Raw genomic sequence first — 21247 nt, forward strand, 5'->3', positions numbered from 1 at the left:
GAGCACCCAGCCTACCCACAGGAGGAAATACTGCTTTGTAATCAATGCACAGCATGTGAATCCAGAAAAGATTCACACTGCAAAACAAAACGTTTACTTACCCATAGGAGTAGTTATGCATCTTGCAGAATTTTCTGGATTTGCATGCCACCCACCTCCACAAATAGAAGTGCATTTACAAACTCAACACAAGTGAACACTGATAATTATAACGGAAAATAAAAATGAATCTGAAGATGGTGACTGCGTCAAGGGATTTACAGGGCATACGTATGACTTATAAGGAGCAGTTAAAATTAAATGGTTGATGACTCCAACAAAAAAAAATACAAAGACTATATGGAGACTATTCCACACCAAACCGCTAGATGGCGGAATATTGCACAGCATGTGAGTCCATAACGTTTTTCAAGGTGCAAAACTACTCCTACTGGTAAGTAGCCATTTTGTTACCAACCCCTAGTGGTGTGGCCTTATTCAGAATTTGTTTGTTCACTAGAAATAATATGTTCTCAAAAATAAACTGCAGGGGGCTTTAAAAGTTAAAACATGTGGCTGTCAGGTATCCAGTTGAGCTGATATCTACTAGCCATTTTTCACCATTGCTCCTAATTTGCAGCCATTTCTCTTATTCAGTAAGTAATCTGAAACAATCTTAAAATGCCCTAGTTCGAACTTGATTCTGCAGTGTCTCTTGAACCCTGTTAGTAATCATATCTACTGTCTTGTTAGCATCTGCAAAATGAAGATATGTTACCTTCTAGAACTGTTTGATCGATGTTAATCAGTTTTGTTATTTATCCATTTACCCTCAGTATCTCGGTTGATTTGATGTAATTGATCTTTACTGTGTTTCATGTGGATAGAATATCAACCCCTCTCATTTTTTAATAGCAGACACATGTAGTACTTCTCAAGCCTACTTGATTTAAGTTTAACACTTCTGTGTCTGACATAAGGGTTTTCGGATGGGCATTTACTTTCTCTGTAGACAGTTATTAGAACCATTGATGTTCTGAGAAACAGTTTTTAGACCGGACTAAATATTGCTATTCTAGACTTTTGCACTGCTAAAAGGGTATCTGCAAACTCAACGGAAAGTTTACATGGGAAGCAGAGACGTTATTTAAAGAGTTAACCAGTAAACGTTTTTCTAATTATAGGTATTCTGCTTTATGAATAAAAATCTATATAATTCAATAACAATGCCAGTGGGAAAGTAGGGTAGTTTGGACGAGGGTGGCAATAACACAACAATATATAATTTATGATATCCCAGTTTTTTGGGTTTTATTAATTATTTATTTTCCTTTTAGACGAAGATGGTCCATCCACATCAGGTCTGTCATCAACTGGGAGGGAAAGTGATCCTTTGCCAAATCCCTTGCCAGTTTCAATGCCTAAGACCAAGGAAAACTGCACACGCAATTTTAAAAGATCAAACAGCGATCCTGGTTTACATGATGTGCTAGCTAGAGGTAATACTAATATATGTTCTATATAATGATACCATATAATATCATATATTATGGAATACATGCAAAACAAGATGATATAAAATATTATATCATAAAAACACATGTAATAAATTATTGTGTTCAGTTTTGTGGTGCCACAATGTTGCTATTTTGCAATACTCTAACTGCATCTGATCTTGTTTCAGTCAAATCTCAAACAAATTTACTTAAATCAAGGTTGTGTAAATCTGTGCTTTGAAATGTCGTAACTTATGTTTGTGTTTTAAGTGGTGTCTACTGAAAGTCACCCTAGCCTTGATTTAGGAGAAGAAATGTGTTCTTGTTCTACTAACTACATTTATGAGTTGCTGTTATTTTGTTGAATATGTTTATTGATGTGTAGTGATAAGACAGTGATTCTGGACAAAGCATTTACCCTCCCTGTGTCTAAAGATTGTAAATTGGGGAAATGTAATGCAATTGTAAATATAGGAAATATAATTCGATTTTATTGTTTAAAATGTGTAACAATACCCAAATGATGCTTAGAGTATTGTTCCCCTTTGTATTTATTTTATATATTAATGGGGTCAGTAAACACCTAATAGATAGAGGTAAGGATATGCCAAAGGTGGGGACCCATCATATTCCAATTTCTTTATACTTGGATGACGCTGTAATAACGACCTGTACTGCAAATGGTTTCCAGACACTACTGGACTCATTTTTATCCCTTGTGGCCTCCCTTGATTTAAAATAAAATGTTGCAAAAACATACACCATGACCTGTGGGAGATCGTGTTCCAGATCTATATCACTTTTTATGGGGGGGCAGATGTCTGGAGAAAGTGAAGTATTTTAATTATTAAGTATCACCCTTAGTCAGCCCCGTAGTTGAAATGAGCTTATCTCAACAAAAACATAACAATTGGGAAGAAACATAGAAGCAATCTTCAGTTTCATCAGTAAGTTGAAAAATAAGCCCATTGCCGAGATGCTTGGTCTTTACAGAAGCAAATGCCTATCCGCTGGGCTCTATGGTGCTGGTGGTTGGGGTCTTGTGGTTGTTCATTACCTTTAAAAGCTCAAAAACCCTTTTACCCTCAGATTATTGGTTGCACCTAACTGTACAGCTACCTTTATTGTTTAAGGGGAACTGGGCCTCCCTTACATTGAGATCAAATAAAGTTAGCTCTGCTTTTGCTTTAGACTAAGTGCTGGGTAAACCCTGATGCTTCCCTGGTTAAGGTCTGTTTAACTGACTGCTTAACCCTAGATAGAGTTAATGATATCCCATGGTTGGCGTATGTTTGGAGAAGCTGTAGGGACATAGGCAGGGCTGATCCATCTGCTTTCGACTCACTCATGGAGGTTGGCCCACTGATACACTGTACCCAGTATTTTTCGTTGCAGTGAAACTAGGGCCCGGATTACGACCTTGGTGGATGGGATAGTCCGTCACAAATGTGACGGATATTCTGTCCGATGTATTACAAGTTCCATTATATCCTATGGAACTTGTCAAAAGATGGGTGGGATATTTGTCAAGTTTGTGACAGAGTATCCCATCCTCCAAGGTCGTAATCAGGCCCCAAGTTCCCAGAAGTGGAGTGGTGGGACTATCACTCTGACTAATCTTAGTGATCAAGCCCTTACTGTTGCATGTTTGAAAATATATGTCACAATTCATATTTCACTAATTCAGCTAAGCAGACTGAAGGTACTGTGTACAGGCGGCATAAAGTGGTGGAAAGTAGTTCATCTAGTGAGGGATAGCCTAAACAAGCAAAGTGCGCACAGGAATCTTACTTTGATTCTCTAATGGAAATACTTTTTGACTTTGATTCTAGAAGTAGTGAGATTACTTATTTTATGTTGGAAATAAGTAAATACTGCTTAAAATGCTTAGAATGGAGAATACAATGTACAGTTATTTTGGAAGGATGTTTTTTGTTATCTGTTCCGGTGAAACTATGTGATTACCGCTAATGCTGCTTTTAACTTGGCCTCTACTTTGTTTGTGAACTATCTGTTTGCTGGCTAACATGTTTTAGTTAATGAAAACATAAAACATATGATTGACTTCAGGAGAACCTACAAAGCCTAAGTGTGTGTTTTGTCATGCACTGGTCTCTTTTCTGTGCCTGTGGGTAAAGTGCATCTTGGATTATGGACATTCAGTTTTACTTTAGCGGAATGGGTTGTGAATTTTGATCATATTTGTGTCTTTGTAAAGAACTGTCATGGTTCGGCCATGTGCGTTTTGTTACTCTAGTATTTCTTTTATGGCTAGGGTTTGGTTGGTGCATTATTCAAAAAATGTGGAAAAGCAACTTTTATTTTCAGCATGTTGCTGCATCCTATATGTTATCTCTATTATTTAGATTTAGTTCTGCCCTCACTTCTCCACATTGACCTGTTTTCCTGCCTCCAAAGTGATTTTGCAGTTCGAATCAATATGTTAACATTGGATTTATTTAACAAAGCACTGCATTCAAGAAACAAGTGAGCTTATTTATAGATCTTGGAAAAGACACATAATTGTATTTTTCCTTCAGGCAATGCCACCTGTTGTACAAAGCCTTATCTGTGTTGCTATGCACTGTAGTGACTGTGATCCAATTTGAAGGGAAAATTATAATCATTAACACATCAACCAGTCACTGGTGGAAGTATGAAAAAGTGAGGCAAGACCAGTGTTTCAACAATACTGACTTGTATTGTAATTACTTCAATTCTGTCTTTCTTTTTTTACTTCAGGAACAGTTGCAAGCTGCGAAGCCGCAACACAAACCGAACTGAGGCCTAAATTTGCTGCTGTCGCATTGAGAAGGGCACTGCGGTCCAGAGCTGCAAGAGCAAGGCCTCGGTCACTAGTGGATTACAAGTCCTACATAGACACTAAACTCCTGGTGGCGAGATTTTTAGGAGAGTCCTCTTGCAGCATGACTCCCGACATACAGGAGCTGGTAGACAACATCAAGTCAGTCCTTAAGTCGGATGAAGAGCACATGGATGAAGCCATAACAAGTGCTAACTTCCTTGATCAGGTATTTCATTCTACATCGATTCACTAAATGCGCTTTTTTATTTCATGAGTGACTCCAGACGTTCCATCGTATATCCGGAATCACCATCAATATCCATAGACTCCTCGTAAGCTAAGGCCCATATTTATACTTTCTTTAGCGCCACATATGTGCCGCTTTTTGACGCAAAAGCATAATCACAAAAATGAGCAGGCAGGGACAAATCTACTCGTTATTTTAATAACCAAATAATCACTATTGGTTACAAGGGTGAATTACTTTCCCATATTTATTAAATTTATTCACATGCTGCAGTATATACCTCATCATGACAACACATATTATGGCACAAATCAATATACATCGAATTTACAACTCATACATTAATTACATTTGTCCCTGCCTGCTAATTTTTGTGATTACGTTTAGGATAGTACCCTAAGCAGGTTGGGGTTACAGGGTACCCCCCTTTTTGTGAATGTTTTTGATGTAAAAGCGGCGCAAACTTACAAAATACAATTGTATTTTGAAGGTTTGCGCCGCTTTTGCGTCAAAAAATGATGCAAAATGCGGTGCTAAGAAGTATAAATATGGGCCTAAGTGTTCTGACCAATGGCAAGACTGTCTAGTACTGATGTAAATGTTAATTTCCTCACCTATTTGAAAAAACTCATCTATTGTAATAATTGGCTGCTCCAGAAAAATCTGACAATCCTTAACAAACAATTGTTGGATAAATGATGTGCTTTCAAAGTGAAATTAATGGAGCAATCACTAGAGGATGGCCAAGGTCCTGTTTAGTCTGATAACTAATTAACACAAATACAAAAAGGTAGATTTTGTCCATTTAATGCTGTTTTGGTGGTACCTGCTGATTTCAGTAACATACACCTAAGTATTTATTAAGCACATTCTTTCTATGCTCGAATGGAAGTAGAGTATTGAGAGCAAATGTTCACTTCAGCATACCTTGCTTGAGAGGACAGCCAAGTAACAGGACAGGGAAGCATTGTGACAAGTTCTAGGTCCATTGGAGGCTGCAGCTAACAAATTCCAGGCGAGTCTTTCATGAAGAAGCCAATGTTACCATGTTTTAGACAAAGAATACATGTGCTTTAGCACTGGTCAGCAGTGAATAATCGCACAGAATCCTAAAGGCAGCAAAAAGGAAGCTCAGCACACAGTCAAAACTGAAGGCCAGAAAGCAAAAAGTCAAGGGAAACCATGCGAAAAGATGCCCGGTTAAACACTGGTTTAGAACTTGTGGTAACTATGCCCATAGCAATGCCAGGTACTCAATCACTGGCAACCTCATTCTGAGCTTTGGTGCCCCAGGTCCTCTCCGGATAATTCCCCATTTCCCTGGATAGTACTTTTTCCACTGAGAGCCACAGTCTCAAGACTTCCTTCCATTGGATACAGCAGATGCGAGCTAGCGAAATCAACAGGTGAAGGACTCACAGCCAGGCAAACTTAATTTCACACAAACACACGCAATGTCTGGAGGCTGCCAAATCTTTTAATGTATGTATTTGTGTGGTGTTTTTCTATTGCATTAGTGTAGCCAAAAATGTCAAAGACAAGATAAAAGTTAGCAAGTGGTAGAAGAGGTAGTTGGTTTGTGGACTGCTCATACATTGTGGCGTTGTGTTTTTTAAAGATGTGTGTATTAAACTATTTCTTAAATTGCCACAGCATTGGAGTGGTCCTGATGGATACAGGAATACAGTTACAGATCTTGCGATCAGTGCAATAGCATACACACAATGCCAGAAAACAAAATATTTAAAATCAGTTCCAGGAACATCATTGTGGACTTTAATTGAGGAAAGTTGTATCATATACACAAAAACAAAGGAAAAGCAACTTGTGATTAGAATCGCATTGGATGTAACACACAAAAGAACATAACACAATCATGAATCGAAGTGAAAGCCTGTCACAAATGCCAAGTTGGGTAGATGTCAAGTTGGTCAAAAGCCTGAATCAGTCTCCTTTAGCCTTGACTTTCAGGACTCTTACTGTTCTTTAAAGCTTTGTCATCTGTTGTGGGATTATTCAATTAGGTGTCCTAGGCAGGGCAGAGTGACTTTTTCTTAAGATACAAGATACACAAGGGCATATTTAAGAAAAATGGTGCTGCACACAGCGCCATTTTTCTTGCTCCCCTTAGCGCCCCCCTAACGCCACCCTGTGTGCGCCATATTTAAAATGCAACGCACCACGGCAATAGTTAGTGGACTAGCGTGAGATTTTTTTTACGCTAGTCCGGCACTTTGCAGGATTAGCGTAAAATATTCTGACATTAATCATGCAAAGCACCCAGAGGCCCATTTTAACCAATGGAAGCCTCCTTTTAATGCCAGCTCTAAGCAGGCGTTAAAAGTGCAAAAACAAAAGTGCAAAGAAATCTCTTAGATTTCCTTATGCCATTTTTTTGCCCCGCCCCCCCATGGGGGAACGCCCCCTTTCATACATTATACCTGGGACAAGCATAATGTAGCACAAAGGGTTAAAAAGTGGCGCAATGCATGCATTGCAACACTTTGTAAATATAGTGCGGCGTTTTTTGACTTCTAACACCACATTAGCGCAAAACAGTGACGCTAATGTGGCGTTAGAATGGCGCTAGGTGGCTCTTAAAGATGCCCCACTGTTCGTGCGCCATCACTATAAAGCCTGCATCATGATTAGTAACAAAGAACAACTTGTAACAGACATGACATTTGCTATTCTAAGAGAGATGCTGTGTGTGATTCCACCGAGGTGCTGTGCTGCAACATTTCTGAAGTGCTGATTGTATTTTTTTAGCCACTCTGTTCACTCAGTTAACAAAATATGGACTCAGAAGACAGACTGGCATCTGACCCCCTCGAAGTCATCTTTCTTCCTGGTCTGTAGTGCTTTCCTCTTATTTAGTTTCTAAGCACTAACATAACACACCAGAAATGCACTTCTGAGGTCAAAGAAGACTTTTATTGTTGTTAATTCTTCCCCAACCCCGATTTTTATGTATGACGAATTAGTAGCTTTCAAGTCCGCGTTAATCAAACAAAATATATCAGTTTGCAATATACACAGCAGGTTATATTTATAAGATATTGAATGCAAAGCAAAACAAATACTTCACCGTGTGGGAAACTATCTACAGCTTCATCTTTCTAAGGTCTGCAAGCTGATGACCCCTGTCAGCCGCGAGAAAGAGATTCATCTACCCACACGGGATTGCTGGCAGCTGGCGCCAAGCTCCAGCACGAGGTCCGGCAGATTCGAATCTGACTCTCTGCAGCCTGTTACATTCGTTACAAAGGTGTGCCCCCTCCTCTCAGACCTGGGAAACTGAGCAAGCCTTTTGGAGACTGGCCAGGTCTCCAAGACTACTCCTGTTCCCAAGCTCTAGCGAAGAAAAACAACACCCATGTACTCTCTCTTATCATGTCTAGTCTACTGTGAGAAAAACATCTTGGTTCTCTTGTGCAAAAACACAGCTTGGAAAAATACAGCTTGGATTCTCAACTGCAAGATCTAACTCCACGTTAAAGGCAATAGGCAGCTAACCTAGATATCAAATGCAATGTCTAGTGTCATGTCAAAGCCAATAAGCATCTAAGCTGAATACAAAATGCAATGTCTTATATCATGTCAAAGCCCATAGGCAGCTGAGCTGAATACAAAATGCAATGTATAATATCATGTCAAAGCCAATAGGCAGCTGAGCTGAATATAAAATGCAATGTATAATATCATGTCAAAGTCAATAGGCAGCGGAGCTGAATATCATGTCAAAGCCAATAGGCAGTTAAGCTGAATACAAAATGCAATATATAATATCATGTCAAAGCCCATAGGCAGAATATCTAATAGCATGTCAAAGTCAATAGGCAGCTAAATTGAATACATCATGTCAAAGCCAATAGGAATGCAATGTCAAAGCCAATAGGCGGCTAGACTGGATACAGCATGTCAAAGCCAATAGGCAGAATACAGAATGTAATGGCTAATGCAATGTCAAAGCCCATAGGCGGCTCAACTGAATACAGAAAGTAATGGCTAATGCCATGTCAAAGCCAATAGGCAGAATACAGAATGTAATGACTAATGCAATGTCAAAGCCCATAGGCGGCTAAACTGAACAAAACATACCATGTGCTACTGGTGAACATTGAGCAACTAATATGCGCAGTGGTGAAACACAAAGTCATTGGTCAAAACAAAATTTATCAAATGGCAGTACATGGTCACAAAACATTTCTCCAATTTCATTGCACAGTGGAGTGTTCAATCATTCATTGTGCAGAATCCAAACAACTCCAATGGAGTTGCAACATGTGATACATGCGTTCAGGTGCTAGGAGGCTCTGAACGTCTAAACATAGGAGGACCAAAGAGCCAAGATCTGAGAAAGTGAATTAAAAGTATAATGATCAGGCAAAGAATAAAATGGAAAGCCGGTTCAGAGCTGAGCAGAACATAGGTCATCTGACTGTCTGGAATGGACAAGGGAACTAGGAGAGGAGGATGAACGCAACCTCTTCTTCACCTGTACTGCAGTCGCCTCAATATCCACCTCCTACAGACCAGCAGGCCATCTATTGCAGCCTATGCCAGAGTTTCTTGCATGAAGGATTTTTTATTCTCTCTGTGAGCTTACTAGTCCAAGAGTGGTTTATGATCAGGCAGACAGTTGACGTGCCGCATTGGTATGTGTGTGTGAGTTTTTCCTCCAGGCCCAGCCCAGCGCACAGATTTGTAAAGAAAGGTCCATGTATGTTTCCTGTAATCTCAGGCCTGAACATGGATTTACAGAGAGAGCACACCATGTGCACCCTGCCTGACTGATCACAGACCCATCCCATAGAGCTTGTATTATGACACACACACACACACACACGTGCCCCTGATTCTGAACACCAAATACATTTCACTGTGCCCGTATGTTGGACACCCTGAATCCAGATGAATGTGTAGGAGGAGTTTGCCAAGATGGTGAGCATTCTTGTCCTCTGTTTTGCCATTTATTAACCCTCATAGGAGGGTGACATTGGCCTCTCTTTCATTTCTGCTGATGTTTCCTATTCACTACCTATAACGTAGTCCATCTGCATTCTCCCTGGACTTAACACCTTTCTGCGCTTAAGGTACAAATCAAACTGAGGGTTGAGTTGTACCTTAAGTGTTCTTCATATGCTGCAAAATGTTGAGTGGAAGTCAAGCTTATGTGTGACCTACATATTTATTGTATTCATTTATGGGTTTTGCAAAGTGCTACCAACCATCCCGCTGTGACATGCAAATGCTTTGGATGTGAATACATAAAAGGAGTTGTAAGATAGTGCTTTAAAAGCACCAGATGATGGAGACAGAGCAGATAATTTGCCGCTGATGGAGAACGCCAAGGACACCCACCATTAAATATTTCCTCAGAAATGACAAAATCTGAAAGAAGAGCTAGAGTTCGTAAAGCCTATTGTGAAGAAGAGATGACTTAGTTATGTACCTTTTGTGAGTTCTAGTGAATGTGATTCGTACCACAAGTAATTTTTGCTTTAATACATGTGGACATCATACAATTTTCCTCATTTAAAGGCTGTGATGATGTCCCAGGAACATCGTTTATCTATTTTGTTTTCTGGTTCAGCATGGATGGTATTGCACTGATCCACAGCTTGTAGCCATTGTCATTTTATGGACTTTTACGTACTTATGCAGAGGCATTTTTTTTTTTCTTCTTGCATTTGATGGGGAAAAATGTTATGTTGAGGATCTTTCTGACTTGGCATCTACTTGAAGCCCACCATTGTCTCAGATGATGTCAACTTAATTAAGCTCTTGATGGTTGGCATGCAATACTCTATTGCTCACTGGCATTGCGTTTGAGGAAGCAAAGGGCCGGTGATATGGCCCACATTTTTTACTCATCAAGATTGCTTTGCTGCTTCTATGCTTTTTGTGTTTGTTTGCTTCTAGGAGGTAGCAGCAGCTCTGTCTACCATGCCAGCAAGATTCTCTGGTCTTAGGGCCTCTTTGGTGTTTATTGGCCAGAAGTTTAGTCCAATAGACTGCTGTTTTTCTATGTGTTGCAGTTATGCTTCTAATCACGTCATGGCTGGAGTGTAGACTTATCTGCACATTAGAGCTGTTCTGCAGTACAAGTAATATGCCTTGATTTTCAGACTGATGGCACTGGTATCGTATTCCCATAATAAGGAATGGCTGTTTCCCACCCCATGCCATCTAGCTAGTCCTGGCATTACATGCTTGATCTGACCCATTTCTAACTGAGCATGTAAATGGCAGTGTGGTATCCTGTACTTTGATAAAAAAAAAATATGGGGATGGGAGACTTGAATGGTTTATTCCCCTGTAAGCTGCTGGTACGATCCTAATGCAAAAAATTCATTGAATTAGAGTATGATGTCAACCACAGGACATTATCTTTGTATTTTTGGCATTTTGCTGGTATCTGTTTACATATTGGGCAAGGCAAGGGCCATTGTTTGTGTGGTGTCACAGGGTTGTGTCATCTACCAGGAATAATGGAACCAGGGTATTTAGCCAACCTTCCTTCCAAGTTACAAGTGTGACATGTTGACATGTTGAGCGATCATGTAGTTGTGGTTTGAATGCGCAGTTGGAGTAGGAAGCATGTTTGCAGTGCATTTTACCTTCGCTGCTCCTGCTATGTGTATCTTCCAGCTGCAAAAATAAAGCCTTTTTTCATCCATGCTCACTGTATGTATGCAGGCATGTTAGTATATGCTATTTCTGTAGTGCTCACCTTGCCAAAAGGTCTCAAAGTTAAATTCCTGAAAGCTGAATAAAAACCCCACTAGTCTTGGATAGCCTTTGTTTTTGGCCTTTTCTAAAAGTAGATACTGCAAAGGTTTGTGGTCAGTACATAAAATTAATGTGCTTCCCCAAAAATACATTCAAAATAATCCTCAGCCCATACACATGACAGAGCTGATCACTCAATCGTGCGGTATTGTAGTGTTCTTTAGGACATAACCCCCTTGCTGCAAATGTAATGGTATGTTTTAGATTACTAATCCTCTGGTGCAATATAACTCTAGTTCTGTGTGTACTCACATCTACTGTAATAATGCACAACTCACTCTGTAAATACCGTTTCAAAGTGGGTACTTCAACAATGATCCTTTCAGTGCTAAGCAAAAAATTAAGATTTATTCTTACCCAATTCAAACGGTACACCTTTGCGAAGCAAATGCTTCAACAGATCATTAACAACTGCAAATCCCTCCACTAAGCGTGAATAGTACTCACTCAAGCCCAAAATGTATTCAACACCTTCTGCACCAGTTGGAGGATGGCCATCAGTATTGGCCAAGGGATGTTTGGCTCTAGTGCCATCTTGTGTGAGATAGTCACCCAAATATTCTATGTCCTCGGTAAAAAAAATTGCATTTTTTTCAATTTCACCATCTTACTATCCTCTTCCAACACACTCAGCACCTGATCAACAAGTTAACTGTGCTATTCTTTAGAAAATACATAAATCAAAATGTCGACATTAAAGGCATGAACACCATGTATTTGTGGAACAACCCAAGCATGAGCTTTTAAATGACTGAGGCTTGGATGCCAACCCAAAGAGCATTCTTGATTATCTGTAAGCACCAAAATCTGTAAGAAAAGTAGTCAACGTCCTAGACTCCTAAGCAAACTCACTCTCATGGTATGGCGATCTTAATCAATGACAGAAAAGTAACTTGCATTGTCCAGTTGTGCAAATATTCTAAAGTTTTGGGGAATGGATGACAATCCCTTAATGCATCACAACTCTTTCTTGAACACCGCATTGTAGGAATACAAAATGTTCAGTACTTTCAAGTTTTCCAAAGCTACGAGGGACATTAGACCCAAAATCCCAGGAACATACCCAATTGTGGCATGCTCTTTCCACTCCAAAATGATATAACCGTTCTGGTCAACATCAATTAGGGGACAATTTTGTGGTCACTGTACAGCACCACGTGCCAGATATAACCTACCATATCAATTCTACTTCAACCATAAGATCAATATCAGAAGGTATCAGATCAACGTTTTTCTAGTGAGAGAAAAACACCTGATCCTGATATGATGGTGATAAGAGAGCTAGAGTTAGAGGTAACCGCCAGTGTATTTTGTTCCTGTTACAATATCACACAAAGGCCCAGATTTACCCAATAATCATGCAGCATCCAAAAATGCTACACAGCGCTGCGTGACAGGGAGGGGTCAGGAGAGCGCCATATCTACAGCGATAAGGCTCTCTCCTCTCCCTAGTGCCGGCGATGATTTTAGCTGTCGTGCGCCACGCACACACCTTTGTGCCATAGTGCAAGGGTGTGTGCGTGAATCTAGTATAGGTTTTATACTGGAAGGGTACCCGTCCAGTACAAAATACTATGCTTAGACACACTTTAAAATTTTTCCCACGCTGCATCTGTGCTGCACAGTGCAGCACATGCAAAGTTGGAAAAGAAAGGAGAAATGGATACATTTCACCTTTTAACACCTGCTTTTAAAAGGCTTTAACTTTGGCGCAATACTCTTTCTACTATTGATTGTAGGTCGGGTTTTTGCATCAAAAGGCATGGGTGGTTGCATGGGAACGCCCAATTACCACCATGTAACGCCCCTGTGGTTCTAAGTAACGCAAAGTAGTGCTTCTCGAGCTTTGTGTTACTTTTAGGGTACTTTCCAGTACACAACGAGTTTTGCACTGGACAATAAATTAGTAAAAAAGCATTTTATGCTGGTTAGCGTCACATTTGTGATGCTAACCCAACGCAAAATGTTTGTAAATCTCCCTCAAAGTCTTGTTATGGTTAACATTAGAAATCATTTCCTCAGTCATACAGATTTGTAGTTGTCCATTTCCTGGGCTAGTAGTCCAATTGTAAGCTGCTGACTTGAATCGTTTTTAGGGTTGAGCCTGTGTTGCATGCGCTCGCGCATGCGTATCGCAGCGAGACGCTTTAGTTACTAGAAAAGGGCTCGGAGCCCTGTCGACATCACGTCAGTGTTTTTCATTGGTTCGTGGGCTTGACTATTAAAATCCGCTTGCTTTCATTAGTCAAAGGCATGCACACGTCATGCCTTTTCCGGTGGCTAGCCCTCCTCGAGCGCATCGACCAAGTACAGAAAACATGCGAGGCTCGCTGTTTTCTGTCCGGCTCGTGGACTACTTTTTCTCTATTTTACAAGCGAGATTTCGCTTGGCAGAAGTCTAGCGCTTTACACAGTTAATTGCACTTTTTCAGGTTAGGTACATAAATACACTTTTGCCAATAGGTGAAAAGTCGGGTTAGGAGTTTACAACGCTATCAGCTCTAACATGAGCAAAAACGCGAGACCCGTTGCATTGCAAATGCTTGTTTGATTTGCCTTACATACCTTTGCAGAGTTGCTGGCCTTCTTACATTTTTGCAGGATCTGTCGAATCCTGGACTAATGGAAATGTTAGCCATGTGGAAATGCGAACCGCATCTATAACAACTGTTGTGCTTGGGAACAGCCTTCTCATTTCTTCCTGTGTTTTTTCTTACTACGGTTTCACTTTGAAGAGTTTGAAATGAGATTAACAGGCACAGATGATTTGTTGGAGATGCTGTTTCCTAGTTGCTATGGCTGACCGCTCTACACCTTTGGTGATATCAATAGTTTCAGCTTATGCAGGATTCGTGCTACAAGAGAGATACTTCTCGGCTTTTTGTTTGTTTATAAAAACAGCTTAAAACAATTTGATCACGCAAGCATTGATCTATAGAGCCGTCAAAGTCACATGACCAAAATACTCAATCCTGCCAAATACTGGCCAATAGTTTCATGTACCCTTAAGCCTCTGCAGAAGAGCTGTTGTCTCTCTACCACAGTGGTGGGCACTTTAAAGAAGTGCGTATCCAGTCTTTCAACGGCTTCAGGATATTCATCCCACAACCTGAAATTAACATTATCAGTCTAGGGTTTGTGGAAATGATCAAAAATCCGCTGACCTTCAGCCAGTGCTTAATTTCTAAATAAAGAGGTGCCGGTGCTCAAAGCCCTTCTCTTAAACACGAGGCTGCTGTAATTAAATCTGCCAGCACTGAATACTGAGGCAGCGTAATCCTGAAGCCATCTCGGGTCTCTTCAATCCATTTATGGCCACCCCTGCCCCTTCAGCTCATACTGCAACTTTCTACTTTCTCCCTCTATGACGCTTTTAAGTTTTTCCTTCTTCCGTCTTTCCCATATTTGTCTTTTGCTTGCAGCAAATGCTTGAGGCATAAGAATAAGCCCCGGCCCTCACAAATAAGTGCCGGTGCTCAGCACCGGAAACAACAAGCGCAAATTAAGCACTGCCTTCCGCCCCCAAAAGGCCAGCTGCGTTTGTCAAACTTTGTGCCATCAATGGCACTGAGATATCTCACAAAGCTTCTGTGCTATGATTTGCAACATACATAAGGATTACATAGAACAGCTAAAATACTGATGGTGTGCTAATAATTATTATGACTGGGAAAAAGAAAAGCAGGCTTGCTATAAAACTGAACACAACAAAACATTAGTGAAGTACAGCTGGTGGTGTGTTCCAGAAGAACAAAACAAAAATGATAGTCATTAGGACTGTCTTGCTGTCCTAATCCTATAAATAGGATAAGGCAAAATTCTTACTTGTTGAAGCATGGTGATCAGAGTGTAAAAGCAACCGCTCAATTTTCTGAAAGAAGCCAAAACCCAGCCTTAGGTGTGAATAAGTGCTGTTATGTCACAAAGGGGATACACATCAAACCCACCTGGCATGCAACTCAGCGGTAGGCCTGAAATGCCTGATGCTTCCTGACCGCAGCACTATCCATGCTGCATCCAATCTACTTACTCGCAACACGACACACACAGTTATCAGTTTAAGCAATACTTGAGGTAAGCCCACCTTGCCTGGCAAGCCTCCCATGTTGCCTGGTGGACTGACTTGGATACTACAGTGCTCCTTCCACCACAGTCTGTTGCTTTGAGGAGACAACCTGCTTTGCCTGTCTCAGATGCCAAGCATGTCCTTTCCTTCGTCACACTGCTGGAACCAGGGAACCTCGGGTCTGATAACCTTGGGACTGCTGCTGATGCACAGCAACAGTACCTTCAAATGAAGGAAGCCACCCTAAGATATCCGGTAGTATGTAGCAAAAGCTCTTTGATAATATGCAAAGTAGCATTGACACAGCAGTGAACTTTGTGTATTTAATAAAATCAAGTCCAGCAATAATACCAGCTTCTGTTATAGCTCTTCATCTCAGGCAGCCAACATTTCATCTGGTGTAACCTATAACTCCTGGTGCAAACTGAACCTAACCTTCTTTGTCTCATGGGTACGTTCCAAGAAGGAAGAAGAAACAGTAGAAATTAGCAAATGCCTTTTCATCTTCTACCATTCCTCATCCTTCCTTGAGCGCTTTTATTCACTGCCTTTCTCTTTCTGGGTTTTGAGTGTGTGCATTGGAACTTTTGTGTCTATGGGATTCCTAATTTGACTGATTGACTCAAAAACAGGTTGGCAACAAGCCTGGTGCCAGATCAACTTAACAGGTTGGCGTGCATCTCAGTGATGACATCACTCATACTGGTGCCGCTTCTGGTTCTTGTTGTTTTGTCTATTTGAATTTTTATGGATTTTATTCGTGGACAAACCTTATCATTTTCCAGCATGGCTTCTTCTGGCTTCTGATACTTTTCTGTTACCTACTATTGGCTGTTTTTCGATCTTCCATTCTATATAACCAAAATATGTATATTTTTAACCATGACGGGGGAGCACTATTTGTTTGAGGGCAAATATGGTTGCCTGTCCCTAGACCATGCTCCCAGTATTATGGGTGAAGGGGGAAAGAATTGCAGTGAGAACATTGTTCGTAAACCTACTGCACTATTTGCCAACTCATGTATCCTACCAATACTGTCAGTTATTTAAAACCAGTGAAGCGAGAAGCTGGGCCATCAGCATGCACATTTCTTGTGCAATCCAGAAATAAACCTGTTCACGCCGGGACACAGGTTGCATCCGTTCATTTATAAGAAATTGTTCTTTAGTAGTTAAGTTAAATTTAGTTGGAATTGACAAATTTACAGAACTTGATGATTTTAACTTTTCTCTTTGGGATGTGACCAGTAGCCTTTCTGCTCATTCACAGCAACAGCTTTTGCTTTTCTTTCAAGCTGATTACATGATCACGGGGGACACATTGACCTTCTCATACCCTTGGCCGTCTCAAGGCAGTCCATCACTTGTACAAAGTAAAGGGCAGTAGTTACAAATGTTTGGGGGCTTCTGAATTTCAGTCACGCAGTGCAACTGGGAAGGTTTTCCCTATTTTCAAAATGAAGATATTTATTGATGTGAGATTCTATTTTTTCCCCCTCTTGTCTCATACTAAGGTAATGACCCCTGCTCAGCCATCTTCTTCGAAGAGACAGCCTTCATGCCCTTTAAGACGACGCCCGGACTTACTCCACCTGGTGAGCTGCGGGGATCTGAGCACCTTTACGACCATTGAAGGACCAAGGATAGAGTTGAGAAGACAGAGGGGAGAACATGAACGGCCTCATAGCCTCATCGGTGTCATACGAGAAACTGTACTTTGAGATGGGCTGATCTATGGCCTTACACCAGATACTTGCAGATTTAAAGCTGTGCCCGATGAGCTTTGTTCCAGTAACAGTATTTTTGCACTTTTCTGCTGTTTGATCGCAAAATGGCAGGAGCTTTCTCAGGCAAACGAGTTACTGCACAAAAAGTGTGTTTTTTACTTCTGCTTCGGATATGCTTGAACTTTTATGGAGCAGTCTTTTAATCCTGGAACCATGTTTGCACAGGTGAATGCTGGTCTGTGGATAATGGTTCTGTGCCTTGCTGCCTGTTTTAGTAGGGTTGATTGTCCTATACTTAATTTCACTGCATTCTTATTTGCTAAAAACAGAAAGACTGAGTTTCTATAAAAGCTTATTTATAAAAAAAACTCTTGCTCTGCTGTGGGACTTGTTTCCATGTCTGCTGTTTATGACATTTTCAGATTTACTTAAGGCTCAACCCTAACTTCTTCATTCTTAAGAAAATTTCAAACTTTAAACAACAACTGTTGAAAATATTATTTTAAAAGTATAAAGTCTTATTTTTAAACCTGTTTAATTCTGCTTACCAAGCAGTTTTAACTGAGGTACATTGCTAAGAGCTAAGAATCAATAACGAAAATGTGGGATTTATGTGTTTGGTGTCAGTGTTGAATTCACTGTTCTACGTCTTTATTTATTTGGCAATCTATAGAGCTCTTTCACCCAACATGTTCTACACAGTAAGTTAATAGCAATGGAGCCGCTCCAGAAGGTCGCAGAGAAATGTACTGTGAAAATATTTCAAAAATGAGGCTTCGGTTGATGTGAAATGCAGTTGTGAGGTTCGAAAAGAAATATGGAATAATTAGGTTTTAATAGCTGATTTGGCAGAGTATGTCAGGGTATGGTGATTCGTGGTGGGCTAACCTAGCAGAGTGTGTAGCAACTGTGCCACACAGAGCAAGCAGAGAATGCTGAGGACTGGTTAGCAGAAGCCAAGTCAAGTGATCTATTGAAGATGATAGGGTGAATATAGTGATACTGCGAATGAAGGATCACCAGGGAAAGTCTCCTGGAAACTCTGGTTTAGGCCCGTAGTCTTATGAGGGAGATTTAACTATATTTCACGCAAGGTAGTGTAGCAATCAAGGTTACTGTGCTGCATTGCGTGATGGGAAGAGAGCACAATAGTGCATATCTACTAACATATGACACGGCTGTTCCCTACCCAATTGCTGGTGCACAATTAGGCTGCCTATCACCTGGCATTCAACTTTTCTACCACATGGCAAATGCGTGTATGTGGCATCTATTTCGGTTTTGTACTGGAAGGGTAACCTCTAGTGTGAAATGCTATGCTCACATATACTTAAAAACTTTTTGCACTTTGCATGCGTACTAGCACTGTACATCACCCGTAAAAAGTTTGGAATATTTGGCAAAAAGCTTTTTCTCCTAATGTGCACATGCCTAAAGGAGGCGCACTTTTTGTCACAAAGCCATGTCTACAAATGTTAATAGATAGGGCTTTACATCCAAAGCCATTGTTGGTAGCATGGGAATACCCATGTACCACCCATGGAACACCCCTTGATACAAAGTAATACATTTGTAGTGTAAATCGGTGCTCCCACCGAAAATAAAAATACAATGGAAAGTAAACAATTTATCAACACATTGCATTGGTCTCTGTCACGGTTTATGATTTTCTATCAGTGCAAACCCTTGATAAATCTGCTTTAAAGTGAATACCAAGGTTGTTCAGAGTGGATAACTCCAGGCATCATTATCCCATATTCTCATACAATGTTTTGCCACTGTAGACTGAAGTTTTCGTTCATACTGAAAACCATGTATGATAATCAAATAAATGGTCAAGAAACCTGCTTATTTGCTGCTTACTTCAACCTTACAAAGACCTTTGACTCTAAGCAGAGTCAAAGTTCTGTGCAAGGTTGAGGAAAGCTCTGTTAGCAGAATGTCTCTGGCCAAAGCTTGCATACCTGGGCAAGGACAAATGGTTAATATCCCTTACTGAACTGTTTTATGTGGGTACCACTGATTGGGCCAGACCGAGTAGGGGTGGTCGTACAAGAACCAATAAATATAATAAGAGGGCGGCACATCAATACTGTTCATTAGGCCATCTTTTGTTTTTGTTAAATATTTATGACTTTGGAAAGGTAGTTGTACTATTAGCTTAGACCCACCGCAAATTAATTAGTATAATGACAAAACATTCTAATATACAGATGATACACCTCTGATTTCTCTTACCCCGAAAGTTCTGCCAAACAACGAGATAGAGCAAGCAATTACTACAACTAAACCCAAGGTGGTAGCATTTAGTAAACGCATATATAAAGGGCTTTGATATGTTAACAGTGATCATGGTGAGTCTGTTAATGACTACCCCTACCCTGGATTGGTCTTCCATTTAGATGAAAAGTGAATCTCACATGTGAATAACTCATCCAATTTAGAGGGTTGGCTTCAATTCTATTATAACTTTTGTGGATGTATTCTCTCACAGTGTTTACCTTTGTTACAAGAAACTTTTAACCATACTATGCTACGGGTGCGAGTTTTGAGCCTCAGTGTTATTTTAACCATGGGAAACAATATAAAACACATTTATGAGAGTTCTTTTGGGGCCTTCAAAGTATTTAAAGGGAACTAGGGTTTGGGCCTCCTTTGCCAAAGATTTAGTGACCTCCCTCATTGAAGCTGTAGAAATTTTAAAATGGCATGTAAAATACTGTCCCTTCTTCATTACTAGGAACATAACCTTAAACTCATCTCATTGTATATTACCCCTCTGAAAAGGCTTGGTATTTCTAGGAAATTAGGTATCATTAGTTAAAGATTCAGTCACATATTTTGGCACATAGGGCTTATTACTCTTACGTGGGTGAGAAGGGGGTCAGCTGAAAGCAGTATATCCTACAGTGTAGGCACTATGATTCTCTTACAAATTGGCTTATTAGACCTATCTTGAATAAGTTTAATGACACCACTAGGTGGGATGCATTTAATACCCTTGTGTGTACAGCGAAAATGGAGAGAAATTGCCAACCACTGGAATGTGCATTAAAACGCGTTGTTGAACTGTGTCAAATTTGTAAATATCTGAGTTGCACTTTACTGTTTATGCTTGCATAACCTTTAAGAAAACCAAATCTAACCATGACTGTGTTACCATTTGATTGATGATTTCTACCTGGTTGTAATGCGCCTGTGTTTTTAATGGAGCAATCCAAATAAAATTAACTGGTTATTATTATAAAGATATTGTTTCCAAATAGTTTACTGCTACAAGGGGAGTTAAAGTGGGTGGGCATATCAAGGAGAAGTGAGATAGACAGGAATTTCTCGAGGAATTCAAGGAGGAGAAACAGGGAGAGTATAATCATGTAGGGGGAGTTACATGATCGTTTCAGTGGCAGGCTAGTACTTTAAATGCATTCCATCCAATGAATAAGTGCTAAAGTGTGAATATACAATGACAGGTGGAAGAATTGAAAAGGCAGAGTATGAAAAATTGGTAAACTGTTGATAGAGGTAAGAAGGTAGGGAAAGAGCTGGCGTGGATGGTAGGAATTACGATGGAGTGCAGATGGTCATAAAAGGAAGATATCCAAAGCAGAGAAAGGTATAATATGAAGTGTATAAGGTGGGGGTGAGTGAATATATATATATATATATGTATACAGTATATATATATATAAAACCTACTGGTGGTCAATAAGTAGTTATGGTTCGGACCATGTTTCCATTGAAAAAGCATTTTTTGACTTTCCTATATCTTCACAACATTTACCCAAAAATCAAGTGTGCCAGTGATTATTTTTGTGCATGAGAAATTTTGGGCTGATCCGTCAAGCGGGGGCTGAGAAAAAAAGGGGGGGGGGGGGTTAGTTTTAAAAAACGTGTTTCAAATGTTAATTACCATAGGAGTTTTGAACATGACTACAGTTCAAACCGCTGGACGGAATTATACCAAATTTAGTAGAACGGTAGCTTTTGGTATGCAGATCACACTTTTTGTTATTTGGTGTAAATCTATTCAGAAGTTTGAGAGAAATTAAATGAAATACAAATCTGTTTTTCTAGGGCCGCAGTTCCTCCCTGACAACTTCAGGAATATTAAGAGCTTGTGCAGAGATCTGC

General features: G+C 40.1%; 1 protein-coding gene across 1 annotated transcript in view; it reads left to right on the plus strand.

The window, feature by feature from the left end:
- Window positions 1–20364, plus strand: part of ENTREP1 (endosomal transmembrane epsin interactor 1) — a 157543-nt gene extending 137179 nt beyond the window's left edge. Inside the window, exons 9-11 of the mRNA XM_069228755.1 lie at window positions 1317–1478; window positions 4218–4507; window positions 16904–20364. Coding sequence (XP_069084856.1) covers window positions 1317–1478; window positions 4218–4507; window positions 16904–17110 — 659 coding nt within the window. The 3' untranslated portion in view covers window positions 17111–20364. The remainder of the gene's footprint in view (window positions 1–1316; window positions 1479–4217; window positions 4508–16903) is intronic.
- Window positions 20365–21247: the final 883 nt, after the last annotated feature.

The sequence above is a fragment of the Pleurodeles waltl genome, chromosome 1_1 (genome assembly GCF_031143425.1).
Source record: "Pleurodeles waltl isolate 20211129_DDA chromosome 1_1, aPleWal1.hap1.20221129, whole genome shotgun sequence".
Taxonomy (NCBI): domain Eukaryota; kingdom Metazoa; phylum Chordata; class Amphibia; order Caudata; family Salamandridae; genus Pleurodeles; species Pleurodeles waltl.